Source organism: Labrus mixtus, chromosome 4 (genome assembly GCF_963584025.1).
Source record: "Labrus mixtus chromosome 4, fLabMix1.1, whole genome shotgun sequence".
NCBI lineage: Eukaryota > Metazoa > Chordata > Actinopteri > Labriformes > Labridae > Labrus > Labrus mixtus.
Window position 1 is genome coordinate 14,790,285 of NC_083615.1, and position 14,444 is coordinate 14,804,728.

At 38.8% G+C, this 14,444-nt stretch overlaps 2 protein-coding genes across 2 annotated transcripts; one reads left to right on the plus strand and one right to left on the minus strand.

The window, feature by feature from the left end:
- Positions 1–62: 62 nt before the first annotated feature.
- lyve1b (lymphatic vessel endothelial hyaluronic receptor 1b) lies at positions 63–4,337 on the minus strand. Its single transcript, XM_061035982.1, has 6 exons — positions 4,035–4,337; positions 3,362–3,518; positions 2,218–2,357; positions 1,658–2,050; positions 856–934; positions 63–573 (listed from the first exon to the last, which is right to left on the minus strand). Exons 1-6 carry the CDS (start codon positions 4,288–4,290, stop codon positions 375–377), a joined length of 1,224 nt encoding a protein of 407 aa, XP_060891965.1. The 5' UTR covers positions 4,291–4,337; the 3' UTR covers positions 63–374.
- Positions 4,338–7,867: 3,530 nt separating this feature from the next.
- On the plus strand, positions 7,868–14,405 carry LOC132972861 (GRIP1-associated protein 1). Its single transcript, XM_061035984.1, has 8 exons — positions 7,868–8,154; positions 9,502–9,642; positions 10,283–10,483; positions 10,672–10,859; positions 12,880–13,093; positions 13,238–13,336; positions 13,646–13,713; positions 14,128–14,405. Exons 1-8 carry the CDS (start codon positions 7,888–7,890, stop codon positions 14,285–14,287), a joined length of 1,338 nt encoding a protein of 445 aa, XP_060891967.1. The 5' UTR covers positions 7,868–7,887; the 3' UTR covers positions 14,288–14,405.
- Positions 14,406–14,444: the final 39 nt, after the last annotated feature.

Consider the following 14,444-nt stretch of genomic DNA (forward strand, 5'->3'; position numbering starts at 1 on the left):
ACTTTAAAATAGACTTCAACAACCTTTCAAATAGGACACAAACCTGCCGACCAACTTCAGTGTCCAAATAAAAAACGACGGTTTACTTCTAAATTATCCAAAACCTTTCAAGAGTCGACTCATTTATTCTCACACACAAACACAGGGAGGATCGCCGTTTTCAACATCAATCAACAAAGACAACATTTATAGAAAAACATAAAATGCACAAGTATATTTACAATCCTTTTGGAAAGCACAGTAAAACAAAGTTAACCATCCTATAGTTTGTAAATGACTTGTATTAACAAACTAAATACTGGGATCAGGCTGAAATGACTCAATCCACATCACAAATAAAAAATAAAAAAAACTCCAAAAGAGTTAACATGAAGCTACTCTGAAGAGTTTGTTTTGGTGTCAGGATTCACACAGAGCGTGATGTCACTGGAGTACTTCCTGTCTGATTCTTCGTCTTCTTCTTCTTCTCCGTCCTGTAAACTGTGCAGGTCCATCTCACTGCTGGTGTGCTTCCACATCTCTGTCTCTATGTCGTCCTTCTGCTGCGTCTGAGACCAAAAGGTGAAAATATTCCTTTTTCCCCAAAAAAGAGAGAAAAATATTACATTATAAAATATCAAAAAGCAAACTTAAATCAATAAAAACATTGATCTGTGACATTAAAGACAATACATCAATATACTTACGAGACATACATGATTTTCTATCAGTCAGACTGGATGAGTTATAATGTTTTTCTTTCTTTTATTTATCTGTATTCGATCTAAGCTCTTTTTGTTTTAAAAAAAATCACGTTTTCTAAAAAAAAAAATCAGTTTCAGAATTTTTATAGTAACACAAGAAAACACAACTCACAGTTTGTAGTACCACACCACGCCTGCTGCTGTGAGGAGCAGACCAATGACACAGAGGATGATGAGTGCTGTTGGTACGTCTGTAAAACAACCACAAATAAAGATTTAAAACTGACTGCAATGAACTCTATATGGATTATATTACATGGTCTCATGCATAAAGCCAAGCTCAAGCTAAAATCTGTAATCAATAATGTAGTTTGATGTGCTTTAAATCACTGTTAAATCACACGTTCTTCACCCCCTAGTGGCCAAAATGTGAATAATGCAGATTCAAGTTTTTAAGTTTGAAAGCTGCATATTTGCCGAACATATTCTTGGCTAAATAGTATATGGATAAATAAATAAATACCAAATTCAGTCAGAGAATTCAACATTTTTTCACGAGTGATAAATGAACGCAGGCTGCTGAGTGTTGAATACCTATAAGGCCTTATAATTAATCATGATTTTGAGATGCGTTAAAGCATCCTCATGTGTTTTTTTATTTATTAATTATGTACTTTATTTTCTAATTGCTTCATTGCACCATATCTTTTTGTAAATCTTTGTAAAGCTGTCAAATAAAGATGATTAGAACAAGAGTTTTCTATATGTTACACAGGTTAACGTTACATTTACTGGTAACAAGAAGTGCAATGAAAACAATGTATATGTCTGGATTTATACCCTTTAAATCAAAAATAGCACCTAAAGTCAGATTTTCATCAAAGAAAGGACTAGTAAGTTAATTAAAGTAGAGGAAGGAGACACTATAAGACCAAAAACATGTCAATCTAAAAATAAAGAAGACAAGAACGCACCTCCTAGAGAAGGTTTTTCAGAGTCTATCGTTGGTGTTGTCACCAACTCTGACGTGAAGGAGATACCTGAGGCATGATCAGAGGTAGAAAAGGCGTAACTGAAGACTGTAGGTTTTGAGGTGTTGACGAGGCGAGATGGAGACGTAGGAACATGAGTGGAGAAAGGTTTATGAGAGGTGGGGACGGAGGTGATCCTGTCTGAAGGTGTTGTGTTGACGTGTACAGCTGAAGTGAATGATGCCGGCCCAGAGGCTTTTATTGTTTTCAGCTCTCTTGAAGGCGGAGGCGTGGTTGTTAGAGTGAGCCCAGGTGAAGCCGGTGTGGAGGTCGGGGTCACTGCTGTCTGTGTGGTGGAGGACGTGAAGCTTTGTGGGCTGGATGCTGACATGTCATCTGCAATGTGATGACAAGAGAAGCCTTTCATCTTCTTCTCAGGAAGCTTTAGAGCTCCACTAACGCATGCACACAATGGTTATAACAAAAATAACTAATTGGGAGTGCTCATTCAGCTTCAATAATTATAAGTTAACATGAAACATACTTAATAAAATAAACCGTACCTGTTGCATTGAAGCAAAAGACACCAAACTTTGTATCTGTGCTTGCAGCCCACGGCACCACTCCAGTTTTGCCCATTCCACATTTTTCCTCAGCAGTAAGTCGTGGGACCACAGCCACCTTTTCAGCGATCCAGCCAAATCTGTTAACACAGGGAATCAAGTACAGATAAAGGAATCAATGGACAGGTAAAAAAAAAGTGTTCATAACTGTATAAACAAAAACAAGAAGAGTTAGAAAGATGTGAGAATTGCAGACCTCTGCAGTCTAGAAGCCTGAAGCTAAGTTTTTTGCTTCAAGCACAACACCAGGATACCAAACCCTAAAGATTGCAATTTTTTCAGCCCCACAAGGATAACTCACAATTATAACCTTTGACAGAAATGTTTTATAACAGTGATGTATGGGGAAATACTCTCAAAGCCAATAGGGATTATTTGTGAGGCTGCAGTACCACAAGTGACCACTGTGAAAAAACTGTAGAGAAGGCCAACAAGCCCAGTGATCAGGTAGTACATCTCAACATAACACACCCCTACGTTAAACTGCACGGCAACACAAAAGCTCTTATTTTGTGACATCGATCTCAATCTGTACGTCTTTGAAATCATCCAATGAAAGTATAATGACTCAGGCGTACAATGCTTATAAGTAATAGGCCTTTGTCTGCTGTCCTCCTGATCAGCTGTGTTTATTAGCAGGAGAGAACAAAATGTTCACACTGGAAAGATAAACGAGATATTAACTATGTACCATATGAAGAAACAGCATTCATAGTTATGGCTTCAATTGCTGTTTCAAATGACTAAATTAGCAATAAAGTGATTTGTGTATTACGTTAATTTAACCACAAAAGCTGTTTTTAAAGCTTTGCAAAATAATTCACCCAACAAATGCCTTAAGTTGTAAATTAGTTACTGGCCCTTTAAGTATCAAATCACTGCTCATGCACATATGTCGTCCTCAAACACACTCAAATAGACAGATAGTTTTTTTTTTTTTTTAATCAGAAATCAGTGTTGGTTAGACTGTATTGTATGTGGCACTTGATACTAAAGTGTTTATTTAACCATTAAGAAGCTGTTCATAAAATTCTTTGACACTTCAAAATTGGTCAGCATGCATCAACAGGGTTTTACAGCCTACTTGCACGTCTCCAGTCCATGCTGCACTGCTCGCTCCACCTGGGCTCTCGTCGCCATGGTGACGTTCAGAAATAGGCAGGCATCTCTAGCAGCAGTGAAGTTGAAGGTGTACACTCCTCCTCCTTCAATGAGCAGGAAGACTCCAGCTGCTATTTGATCTTGATTTAGCAGCAAGTATGTTGTTAGAGACAAACGATTTGAAAGCAAAAGTCAGACTCTTAAGTTGACTTTTTTTAGACAATGATTTTAACTCTCTTCTAAGTATGAGGGGTATTGATATATCTGTGCAAAACATTTTTTTAACTTAGGTGAAAAAAGCCTCAGACTAACCCCCTAGCACATGGGTACAAAAACATGTAAACAAAATAAAACATGTTCACATTTAGCTAGTAAAAATATCTGATGATTTTGATGTATTTTCATGTTTTTTATACTTTCTTCTTTGACCGTGGAATCCGTTTTTTGTCACATGAAAAAAAATACAAAGCAGGGCGCACAAGTTAGATCCTAAAATCCTGCAAATATTACTTTTAACATGATAGATTATGGGTGAAAGTAGTGTTGTACTATCATGCTTTCGTACCAGAAAAAGAAAATATCAGAATACAACACATAACTGATTCAGTTCAGGGACTAAAGTGACGCTCCATCGACATCTGAAACATGTGACTTACCTTTATTCAGACTGGAGCCAGAGGCAAGCGAAAATGCTGCAAAAAACCAAAACAAGGACAGAGTGAACACAAAAAGTCTTGCCATGTTTTCTATAAAAATCTGAATACGTGAAGTGTTTGAAAGTGAAGAAGCAAATACAGCGAACACACAGAGGGAGCAGCCGTCAGGACAAAATGTGGTGTGGACGAGGAAACAGGAAGACGAGGTCAAACCTGCCCGATGGCCCTGAATGAGATAAAACACACACATCCACATTATTTTAAAGACCTTCACGAGAACTCTCTTTCATCAAAACCTTGTTGTTTTGCTTCCAGAAATGCAGATATATGACAAAAAAAACAACCCTAAAGTACTTTAGAATGAAAACAAATTGAGGATTTCCTGGAAATAATAAAGCAGTAAAACAGGACACATTAGCTTTAAGTGGCCTTGTGAGAGATATCAATAAAAGAAGAGGATCCTTGTGGGGTTGTTAAAGAGGTAATTAATCATGTTTTAAAAAAAAAAAAACAGATGAAGTCAATCGCTTTAAACCTGTTTTCCCTGGGTTAGAGGTTTTCTGCTTAGCCAGCATCTATCTTCCAGAGGTATGTTTGCCCTGACAGGCCTGTCGGAAAGGGAACTTCCTCCACATTGTCCCTTGTGTCTTCTTGTGCCTGTTTTCTGTTTTATATTCACTTTAACCCTTCTTCCCTGTCACTATATCGAGCTCTTCTGTTTTCTGTCAAACTGTTGTATGTTGCTGCTGCACTGCATTGCTCTCGGGGCTAAAGTAACGGTTGTTCAACCCTCTTACTTTTGCTTAAAACCCACACAGAAACAACAGCATGCCCCATAGCGTGCATCAAAGAAGAAGCCAGAAACTACAGGCAGTTGAATGCACAGTGTCTTAAATGTTCAGAGTAGGAGTCAGATTGGGTGGAATCAAACCTCTAACTGTGACATTACCAGGTTAAGTTCACTTAAAACGCATTACCAGTCATTTGAACCTTTTAGTTTTATTTATATTGCCTTTAATTATGTTTCTCATGCTCCTACATGTGTGAGCTGTATGTAACATATTATTGATTAGAACTGTTGAACAGTTAATATCTAAATGACTTGAAATCAGAAGGTAATACGCATCTTTAAAGCTCCTGTGATGACCTTGTAGTTTGTGTTGGTTTTTGGCGCCCTCCTGTGGACAAAGTGGTACCTCGTAACCATTTTGTCCCATACATTTGTAAGTCATGATTTTGCTTTAGTTTTATCACAAAATGTATAACTTATCAAGAATCTTTGCTGTGGAAAATGTTAAAAAAAAATTAAAGTTAATGCAGCGTGTTGTGTATCACTGAGTAATAAAATAATCTTGTTGTGCTTCAAACACATCACTCACTGTCAATACTTGCAGTAGAAAAATGTCTGCAAAGTCTGTTCCTGCAGCATGCTGTTTGTAGCTTTGTCTTACACATACCTGAAAGAAGCAGTTTCAGGCATTAAATCATAAGTATAGAGAAGTAGTCAGTCTTGATGCATATGGTCTTGTTTGCTTTTGTGACTCATAAAGAGGTATTGACGTTAAATTCATCCTGTTCCATGACTAGCTAAAAAAAAACTCACAGTAGCTTTAAATCTCTTTAGGTCTTATGAATGAGGTGTGGAAAAAATACACAGCCTTAAAAAGCAATAGTTTGACATTTTGCAATATACTGTATGCACTTACTTTTGTTGCCTAAAGTAAGAGGAGAACATCAATAATACTGTAATATCTGTCGGTTAAGTATGAAGCTACAGACAGCAATCAGCCTAATTTAGAATACAGTCTGGAAACAGGAGGCCGCTCAATTTATTGTCACCTCTGAACCTCTGAACACTTAGCTCTTAATTCTTACTTTTTTAATCACCACTTTAAATAAAGTATCAGATGGACTAATAAGAGGTGTCTATACAACCTTTGCTGATGATAATCATGGTTTTAGTTTGTCTTTAGTCAGAGTAAAGAAGCACTGTTTGCTGCATGTTTGTCTTTACTTTGATTCATCATGCAGAACTCCATTCCTCTAGATCCAACCCTCATCATATCTGCTCAAGTAAATCTTAATATTTCACATTGGAAACCAGGCGATGCAGAAATGTTAGGATCAAAAGCCTGCCTGCTTCTTTAATTGAGCATGAAAGCTCAATGTGTTAGTAATTCATGCCTGTTAGCATGAGGTGTCACCTCCTGTGTTGGTCCTCTCTATTTACAGTCACTTGCTGACAGCTGTGATGTTTTAATGTATGGTGGTACAGAGGGAGAAAGTTCAACATGTCCTCCCGTCATGACTGAGTAAATAACATGTAATTAATGGCGCTTCCTCCATGTTTCAGGCTGCAGGGTGTAGGCTGAGCTGTAAGGGATACAGAGCTGCAGAGGAAGCTAATTTGTCAAACTTCACGGGTCAGGACCAAGCAGCAATTTCTGGTGTTGAAAAATTAGTGCAAAATCCTGCAGTTCATTGAAGGTCCGCTTGAGTCTGTCTCCAAGAGATCCAGAAGTCACATACACATCACATTTAAAAAAAACAAAGTTTTTACAGCAGAAATTCACATGTTTTCAGCCTGGTATAAAAATGAAATAGGTCTGATTAGTTATTGTCTTCACAAGCACACACTGTACAGGAAGGGAATTTTTTTTTACAACGCATATGTTTTGATTTTATAAGTGATAGTTTTTATCCATAGTAAGGCTGTAGATGGCCTGATTGACAGGTGGGCGTGATGTAACTGTTTGTCAGGAGGCTTAAAACCCGCCTCAGCTCGAGCTCTCAGCCTGTCGTTAGGTTAACTAAAAGTTAGGCTGAGACAGGATTTCCAGTATGGCGGCTGCCGCCAATGAGCCTGTGGAGCGCCCTGCAGGAACAGATGGTGATGTCACTCAGGCTTCGTCCATTCAAATGTACAGTCTATGGTCAAGACCAGTGGAACTCTTCCATCGAGAAGAAAAAGCATAACTCATGTAGCATCACTGCAGAAAGTCTACCTCATGGACATGAGATTATAACTGAGACCTGAACAATATACTGTACCTTCATGTCTGTTTTTTACTGTTTCTCTTTGATCTAACTAAGTTTTAACAAACTCATTAACTCTTTAACAAATCATTTCATGAATGTATTTTTATGGCTGACAACACACATGTATAATTAACTGTTATGGATCCTGGTTGGTATGTGAGTGCATTCTGTTTGTGGGTCTTGCTCACTGGCACCTACACAGTAACATGAGGGATGGGCAACCCTCCCTGCCAGTCTGGGAAGGCAGGAGATCAGAGGCTTTAGTCATAAAGCTTCTTGGACAAACATTAACACCCTTGGCTTTTCTTACTTTCTGATTGCAAACGTAAAATAGCAAAAGAAAAGCCCCTCATATATTTCCTGTGTCTATAATTCAAATTTAAGAAGAAATGTCTTTGCCTTGACTTGCTATGAAATGCTGTATTATCAAAGACCTAAGTAGCCATTAGCCCTACCAAGGAGCTTTGTTTCTCGCTGCTCTATCACCATGAAAAGGCCAGAAGATAGCCAAATTTCATTTCCAAATCTGACCTACATTTCTCACTTTAAAAGATGAAAGTTTCCTTCATACCAAAACACACAGACTGTATGTTATCCCGTGCAGGTTTGTCCTATCATGTTGCCTCATGAATTCTTAATGATCCTCGCTTGGTGATCGTATCCACCCAGTGAACTCTGCGTGAAACTGAGAACGTCATTCACTTCCCACCTCTACATTATGAACACAAACTAGTGCTCCTGGTTACTCAAACAGCATCCTGACAAATACAGTGAGGCGTCCCTCTGAAGTCAACTGCACCAATCTGGCTTTGAAATGTCACTCAGAGCCAAATCCCACTCAGATCTGCAGACGGTGGGGAAGTCCTCGATGGACGACAGCCTGTACACGTCCTTCTCCATGAGCAGCAGTAACATAAACAGAGGCAGCCGCTTCGCTAATGGGACGGTAGAAGAAGTCAAAGGTCTCTGCAGACCGTCCAGGAGGCCTGTACGGCTGGTCCGGCCTGTCAGCGCTGTCAGCTCCAATGGATCCTTTCTCCAGATCAACCACCTGCAGGGAGAGCTGGTCAGAAAGAGGAAGGTGAGAGGTAGAAGAAGACACTCTGTATTGTACTTTTTTATTTTCTTCTTTATAGCTGAGTTGCAGGTGTGTGTGTGTGTGTGTGTAGTAATTGAGGTTGAAACAAGGACTGTTTCTAATGCGGGTATTAGTCCGTAAAACAGCTAACAGTTTTCGAGAGGCTATGACATCGGTTTTAGTGTTTCTTTCATTGTTTACAAAAGATTGGATGGTCAAGTGTAATTTCCATTCAAAATGCTTTGTTGTGTTTTACCAGCACGGGGTAAGATTAATGGTTTGCTTTCCAAATCAGGGTAAATCCTGTCAGTCAGTTGGTGCTCAGCTCATAGTCCGAGTGACAACAGAGTTCACCTTTTTGTGGTCACATGTTTTTAAGCACAACAATATTTAGCTATAACCATTTTGTGCCTTTGTGTTGAAGCTTTGCAAACTAATTCCTCTTAGCAGTGTGAGAAGCTTTACTTTTTAATTGTATTGTAAGATATCTGTATATAGATTTACAGAATGAAAATAAACCTGAAATAGCTGCTTAAAAAAGATTCTCCTTGACTGCTAATCTCTTCTGTGGCCTGCGTGAGCGAATTCATTTTTGAGTGAGTTGAAAGGAAGAGATATAAGAAAATAATCTCATAACAAAGTCCACTTGGTAGATGTTGTTTTGAGCTTTTTCAACAAAAAGAGTTTGTCTGATTCCCATTTAACAGAGAAACAAAAAACAATCCATGAAAAACAGTACAGAATTCATTTGCATCACTGAAAACTTGAGCAGCTGCTAAATGGACCCTGTGTGATTTTGTTGATGTTGTAGCTTAACCTAAATCATTTAAAGGCAGGGTTGGTAATTTTAGAAAACTAGCATGATTTTGAAAGTAGCATTCCCTCAGTGCTGTGTCTGCACCCGCCCCCTCCCCTCTGTGCTCCCTCAAAAGCCACGTCCCTCCCTTACATGCACAAGCGCCATTGGTCCAGAAGTGGACCTCAGCTCATGCTTTGAGAGAACGAGCAGGGAGACAGGGAGGCGTGATTGGTTCATAAAAATGGCACCTCATGCAGACATTGGTTGAAGTATTAGATAGATAGATAGATAGATAGATAGATAGCAAAACTGCTATTTTCAAGGTCAAGAAGGAGCTTTGTTGATGTATGAACTGAGAAATATCTTACCGGCCCCAGTCCAAACCTTTGAAACCTCAAAAATACAACATTCTGTTTCAAAGCATGTTTACTAAAGGTGATTCTTGAATTCTTTGTTTTATTTAATAAATTTATGAGTTTAAGGACCTTTGAATTAATTTCTAAAGTTGTTGTTCCAAATGATATATCATAACTAATGTAAGCATTCCTCAGGAATGTGAGGATCTGAAGAAAGAAAACAAGTACCTGTCAAACGAGATCCATATGGAGCGGATCATGATGCGCACAGAGAATGAGCTGACCATGAGGAACCTGAGGAACCTGAACCAGGAGCTCCAGGCTCAAGTCAAAGAGGTAAGAGGACTCAGATAGTGGAGACGGCTCACGAACATTTCACCAGACAAGAGATATGACTCTTAAAAATGATTAAAAGGGAGGCAAAGGTTGTTGTTTTTTTCCAGTTCCCACCTAAGTGTGATATTGATTGTATACAACTGTTATACAAACTGCAAATAAAAGTAAAAAAGAATAGAAATAATGAAAACTAAATAGATATTTTTTGTCCACCAACTCAACTAGTTCCACATCTTAACTGAAACGGAACTGGAAATGGTTTGTTTCCATGGTTACGACAGACTGGCTACTTTTTTTTATGTACATTTATTTGGATGTTTAAATTAGCATGCAAACAGTGTTATGTGATTCTGATGTATCAATTACATTATTCAAGGCAAACACCGTCTCCTCTTATGATAAGTAACTGTATTACATGACTGTACAACTGACTCTGTGAAATACATAGTTTGTGAGCTTGTTTGTTAGATTTGCATGTTAACCTATATCCACACACTGCAGCTCAGTGCTGACCCTCATTCTGTCTCGGAGTGCTAGGAGTTATATTACATCTAGAAACAAAGGCAGGCCTCTACTGTTTCCTGTCTGAGTCACTAAAGCATACACACCCACCTCTCTGTCTGTTTTTGACCCCCATCAGCTGAACCAAAAGCTGTATCAGAGCCAGCAGAGGGCGACGCTGTGCTCCCGGGCTGCAGGTGAGGCAGAGGAGTCCAGAGGGGAGGCGGAGAAGAACAGGGCCCATGCTGAGGCTCGGGCCCTCGGGTGTCTACGGGACAAGGAGACAGCAGAGGCAGACAGGTGCCGCCTGAGTGAGGAACTACAGCAGCTCAAGAAAGAGGTACACACAAACACACTGAGTCTGAAGATCACCTCAAAACTACTGGTTAGTGACACCTCAGTGATAGTTTGGGGAAGCAATTAGTGACCACAGTAACATGTAATAAATATGTTCCATGTTTTTTCCGTGCGCTACAACGATTAAATCATGACCTGTGATAAAAATAAAGCATAATTTTCTTCTTTTAGCACACTGATATGCAGCTCATTCTGGCACAGACAGAGAAGAGTTACTTTGAAACCAAGCTGAAGCTGGACCGAGTGTCCGGGGAGAAACAGGCTCTGCTGCAGGAGAACAGGAGCCTGGAGGGGGACAGAGACGACCTCCGAAACAAGCTGAGACGGATCACAGAAGAAAATGTACAACTTAAAGGGAGGTGGGTATAATTCAAGGTCACATGCGTTTGTACCAAGAGTACTTTTTTTGGACTGTAAAGTTGCACATCACAAAAAATGTACGTAAAAATATACGTTAACATTTAAACAGGCCTCTAAATAGACATTTTCCCATACCAACAAACCAAGGTGTAACAGATGCACCCAATTATTAAACATACACGTTACATAGTGTTGCAAGCATAAAATTGAATTAACAACATGTGGGAGAATAAGTGTGCACTTTTTGTGGAAAACTAAATAGGACTAAGGATAGAGCCATGAGGAACACCAAACTTAAGCTCAATGTGAGCTACTATAGCAATGTTTCTAAAGGAATAAGTATTTTTTTCACAGCACTACTCAGTGTTCAAATCTACAATTTACAATCTACAATTTGGAAAGATTGAAACAAGTCTTTTTTCATAATAAAATGACTTTTTGGAAAGATTGAAATTAGTATTTTTTCCCCACAAAAAAATAACTTAAACTAAACTTATTTTGCATCTTATTTCTCAAAGTGTTTTACAGAATTGCTAAACATTTGTATTTATCATTATCCTTTGTATGGAATCCTACTCTTATGTCTGCATAAATACGGTGTATATGTACTCTCCAAAAGAAAGTGTTTGGTCATGGTTTATATGTTGAAAGTGAAACAAAGCAGGCGAGAAATCAGAACACAGTGACTTGTTCACAATAGCTAGTGAACCATGAGGCCAATAGTGCTGAATACTTCTTTTATAGGGGAAGTTGAAATGGGGTCAAGGCCACCAGAGGGAGGATGTTTTAGGTTCACAGTGTCACTTCTTGCATTGAAGATAGGAAGAGCACAAGAGCAAGGGTAACTGTAAAACCTGTTTTTAGCCCCTTATCAACAGAGAGAACAGTGGAGGGGTAGTCCGCCTTTAGGAAGCGATAAATCATCATGACACAGCAAACTATATGTAACTGTTAGAAAGGTCAGAGGGGGGGTTATTTTCATGTTATTATAAATTACATCTTATGTTTTAAAGTCCCTCAGACAGTTGGGTTGAACCACATTAGATGCTACCATTTTTATTGCATTTTCTTTACAAAACACATAGGCTCGAATTAAGCTACAAATTGTGAATAACCAGCTGTTTTGTTTCCATTAGAAAAAAACACCAGACCACTTGAACTGCTTCACAATTACATCTCAGGGACAAGTAAAAAATGTGCATCAAAGGAAATGGTAATGGACAAAAAGGAGAAAGAAAAAAAGAAGCTGAGTTCTTCCTCATTAAGGTTTTTTTCCTGAGTTTTTGCTGATAATCCTGGTAAAAAAATCAAAAAAAATCGCAATTCTGTGGCAAAGACAAGGCATTTAGTATGAATCTTATTTAGTAGGACTCAAGATGTGAATATAATATGCATTTGAATGATTGAGTCCTTGAGGTCAGTCATAGTGAACGTACCATATTGAAAGCAGCCATTTGAGAGTTTGTCTGCTGAGAAATCAGGTCAGGGCTGACTAAATGTTTCACTATTACAATCGCTACACTTTTTAAAGTAGAAGCCAGAAGACTAACAATAACAAGAGCTTCACTGGAGATGAGCTGACAAGGAAGAAGAAGATATAAGGGAGGCAGAAAGTGACATCAAAGCCTTAAAGGAGAAGAAAACCGATAACACTTCATTGCCTTAATTTGAACATATTGACCATCTCTGTGTAGCATTAATGAACTTCAAAGGAAAAATGTCTGGAATTTCCTTAAATCCAGATGTGCTCTTGTTGGTACAGATGTATGTAAATGTACTTCATGGCTGTATGTGACAGGGAAACCAAAGATTTACAGGCTCGTATTTTGTTTGTTTTGGTACCTGCTTCAAAGTTAAATGGTTTACTCCCATTTAAAGCTTTCAAGCAACAGATATGAAGCGATTAAATAACATCAGTTGAGTTTTTTCCACAACAGAATTAATTAGATTGTCAGATTACTTGACAGTGGAATCTAAAATGAGTTATTTCGGGATGTAATTTCAGCCTTGTGTTTTCAGTGAGGTGAATTCAAGGCGCAGGGCGATGGCCTCAGAGGAGGAGAGCAAAAAGGCCAACCAGGCTCAGCGGGAGGCCGAGGCAGAGAGACGGCTGGCCGAGAAGGAGAGGCAGGAGAGGGCGGCCGAGTGTCTAAGCTGGAGGGAGAAACATCAAGAGTTAGCCGACAAGTTCAGAGTTCAGGAGAACCTGAAGGCTCTGAGGCAGAACAAAGCAGTGAGAAATCAAATATGACACGCATTCTTGTTCTTTAACACCTTTCCTAACAGCATGTAGGTTGTGAAAACACAACTCATAAAAACCCTTAAAACGTTGAGAAGCACATTAATGTAATGTAAATCATGTTTTGGTTTTCAACAGTGTCAAGCCAACATCAAGAGTTATTTCCTCTGCATGACGGAGAGCGATCAGAGGGTGAAAATTCTCAAAAATCAAGATGGCAACCCAAGAAATTTTACGGTGAGTTGACACAGCTAATGTTAAGTTATAGGATAACCTTTTACTGCAGTCTCAAGTGATATTGAGAGACCATTGAGTGATGACCCTTATCTAAAATGGACTGAATTAGAAAATCGAATAATACAAGAATTTCTGCACATGGGTTGGGATTTGACAGATAAATTAGGAAAATTAACAGGATTAAAGATTAGTAAAAAAAACAACTATAAACCTGCCAATTAAGGTAAATGACTAAGAAAATCCAACTTAAGAAAAAATATTTATCTTTATTATTAGGAAAATGTATAACATTCAATCATATGGTTTCAGGAAGGTGACCCTGTGTACATCTCCACACCTGAGTCCAGTCCAGAGGAGACTGAAAGGAGTTCATCCAGGTAACATTGCAGCCACCAGGGGGCAGTATAAACACCACCACTTACATTTACTGAACAATCCAACCTGTTCCTTTTTTTTGCACAGGTTGAAGCCATTCTTTAAAATGTACAGTATTGACGTCCAGCCCTTTAAACATCTAATCAGTAGGGCTGTGTAGTGAAGAGAAATCAGTTGAGACAAGCGGACATGACACTTAACAATATGCAACCAAATGTCATTTGACCTGTTAAAAAAGAAAGCTATCCTTTCTAAGCCATTTAAACTTGTAACAAATGTATCTTCAAATAGTGAAAATAACTTGAACTGATATATTTCATTTATATAAATTCCATCCTAGGTTATAGGGCCAATTTCCCCTTAAAATTGATTAAGTGCATATTAACTGTAGGATAATTTAATGACTGTTCTCTCAGGACCATGTTGAGGGTCTCTGCCCCCCACATGGGGAGGGATCTGGGTCCGAGTCACTTCGATGAGCTGCCCGCTTTCGGAGGAGAGCGACCTGACTCTGCTCCTCAGCGCAGGAGCAGGAAGGTGGTGGATTACTTCTGGATCCCTACAGACCAAGAATAGTCGACGGTGGACTTTTTGCATTCGCCCAGAAACGGCAATACGGTCATCCTCTTGATCGTCAGCAGAGATGTGTTCCAGGATTTGTATGAGAATTACAATAGTGAGAAAATAAAGACACGATACCTGAATGTTTAAGCCTTGGCGAGGAGTCAGACAG

Coding starts and splice junctions, on each gene's coding strand:
- lyve1b (XM_061035982.1), bottom strand. CDS start 4,290: ATGTGGATGTGTGTGTTTTATCTCATTCAGGGCCATCGGGCAGGTTTG. Junction 2,358..3,361: donor CATGGACTGGAGACGTGCAA/GTAGGCTGTAAA, acceptor CTGTGTTAACAG/ATTTGGCTGGATCGCTGAAA. Junction 574..855: donor GTGGTGTGGTACTACAAACT/GTGAGTTGTGTT, acceptor TTGGGGAAAAAG/GAATATTTTCACCTTTTGGT.
- LOC132972861 (XM_061035984.1), top strand. CDS start 7,888: ATGTCACTCAGAGCCAAATCCCACTCAGATCTGCAGACGGTGGGGAAG. Junction 9,643..10,282: donor TCCAGGCTCAAGTCAAAGAG/GTAAGAGGACTC, acceptor GACCCCCATCAG/CTGAACCAAAAGCTGTATCA. Junction 13,094..13,237: donor CTCTGAGGCAGAACAAAGCA/GTGAGAAATCAA, acceptor GGTTTTCAACAG/TGTCAAGCCAACATCAAGAG.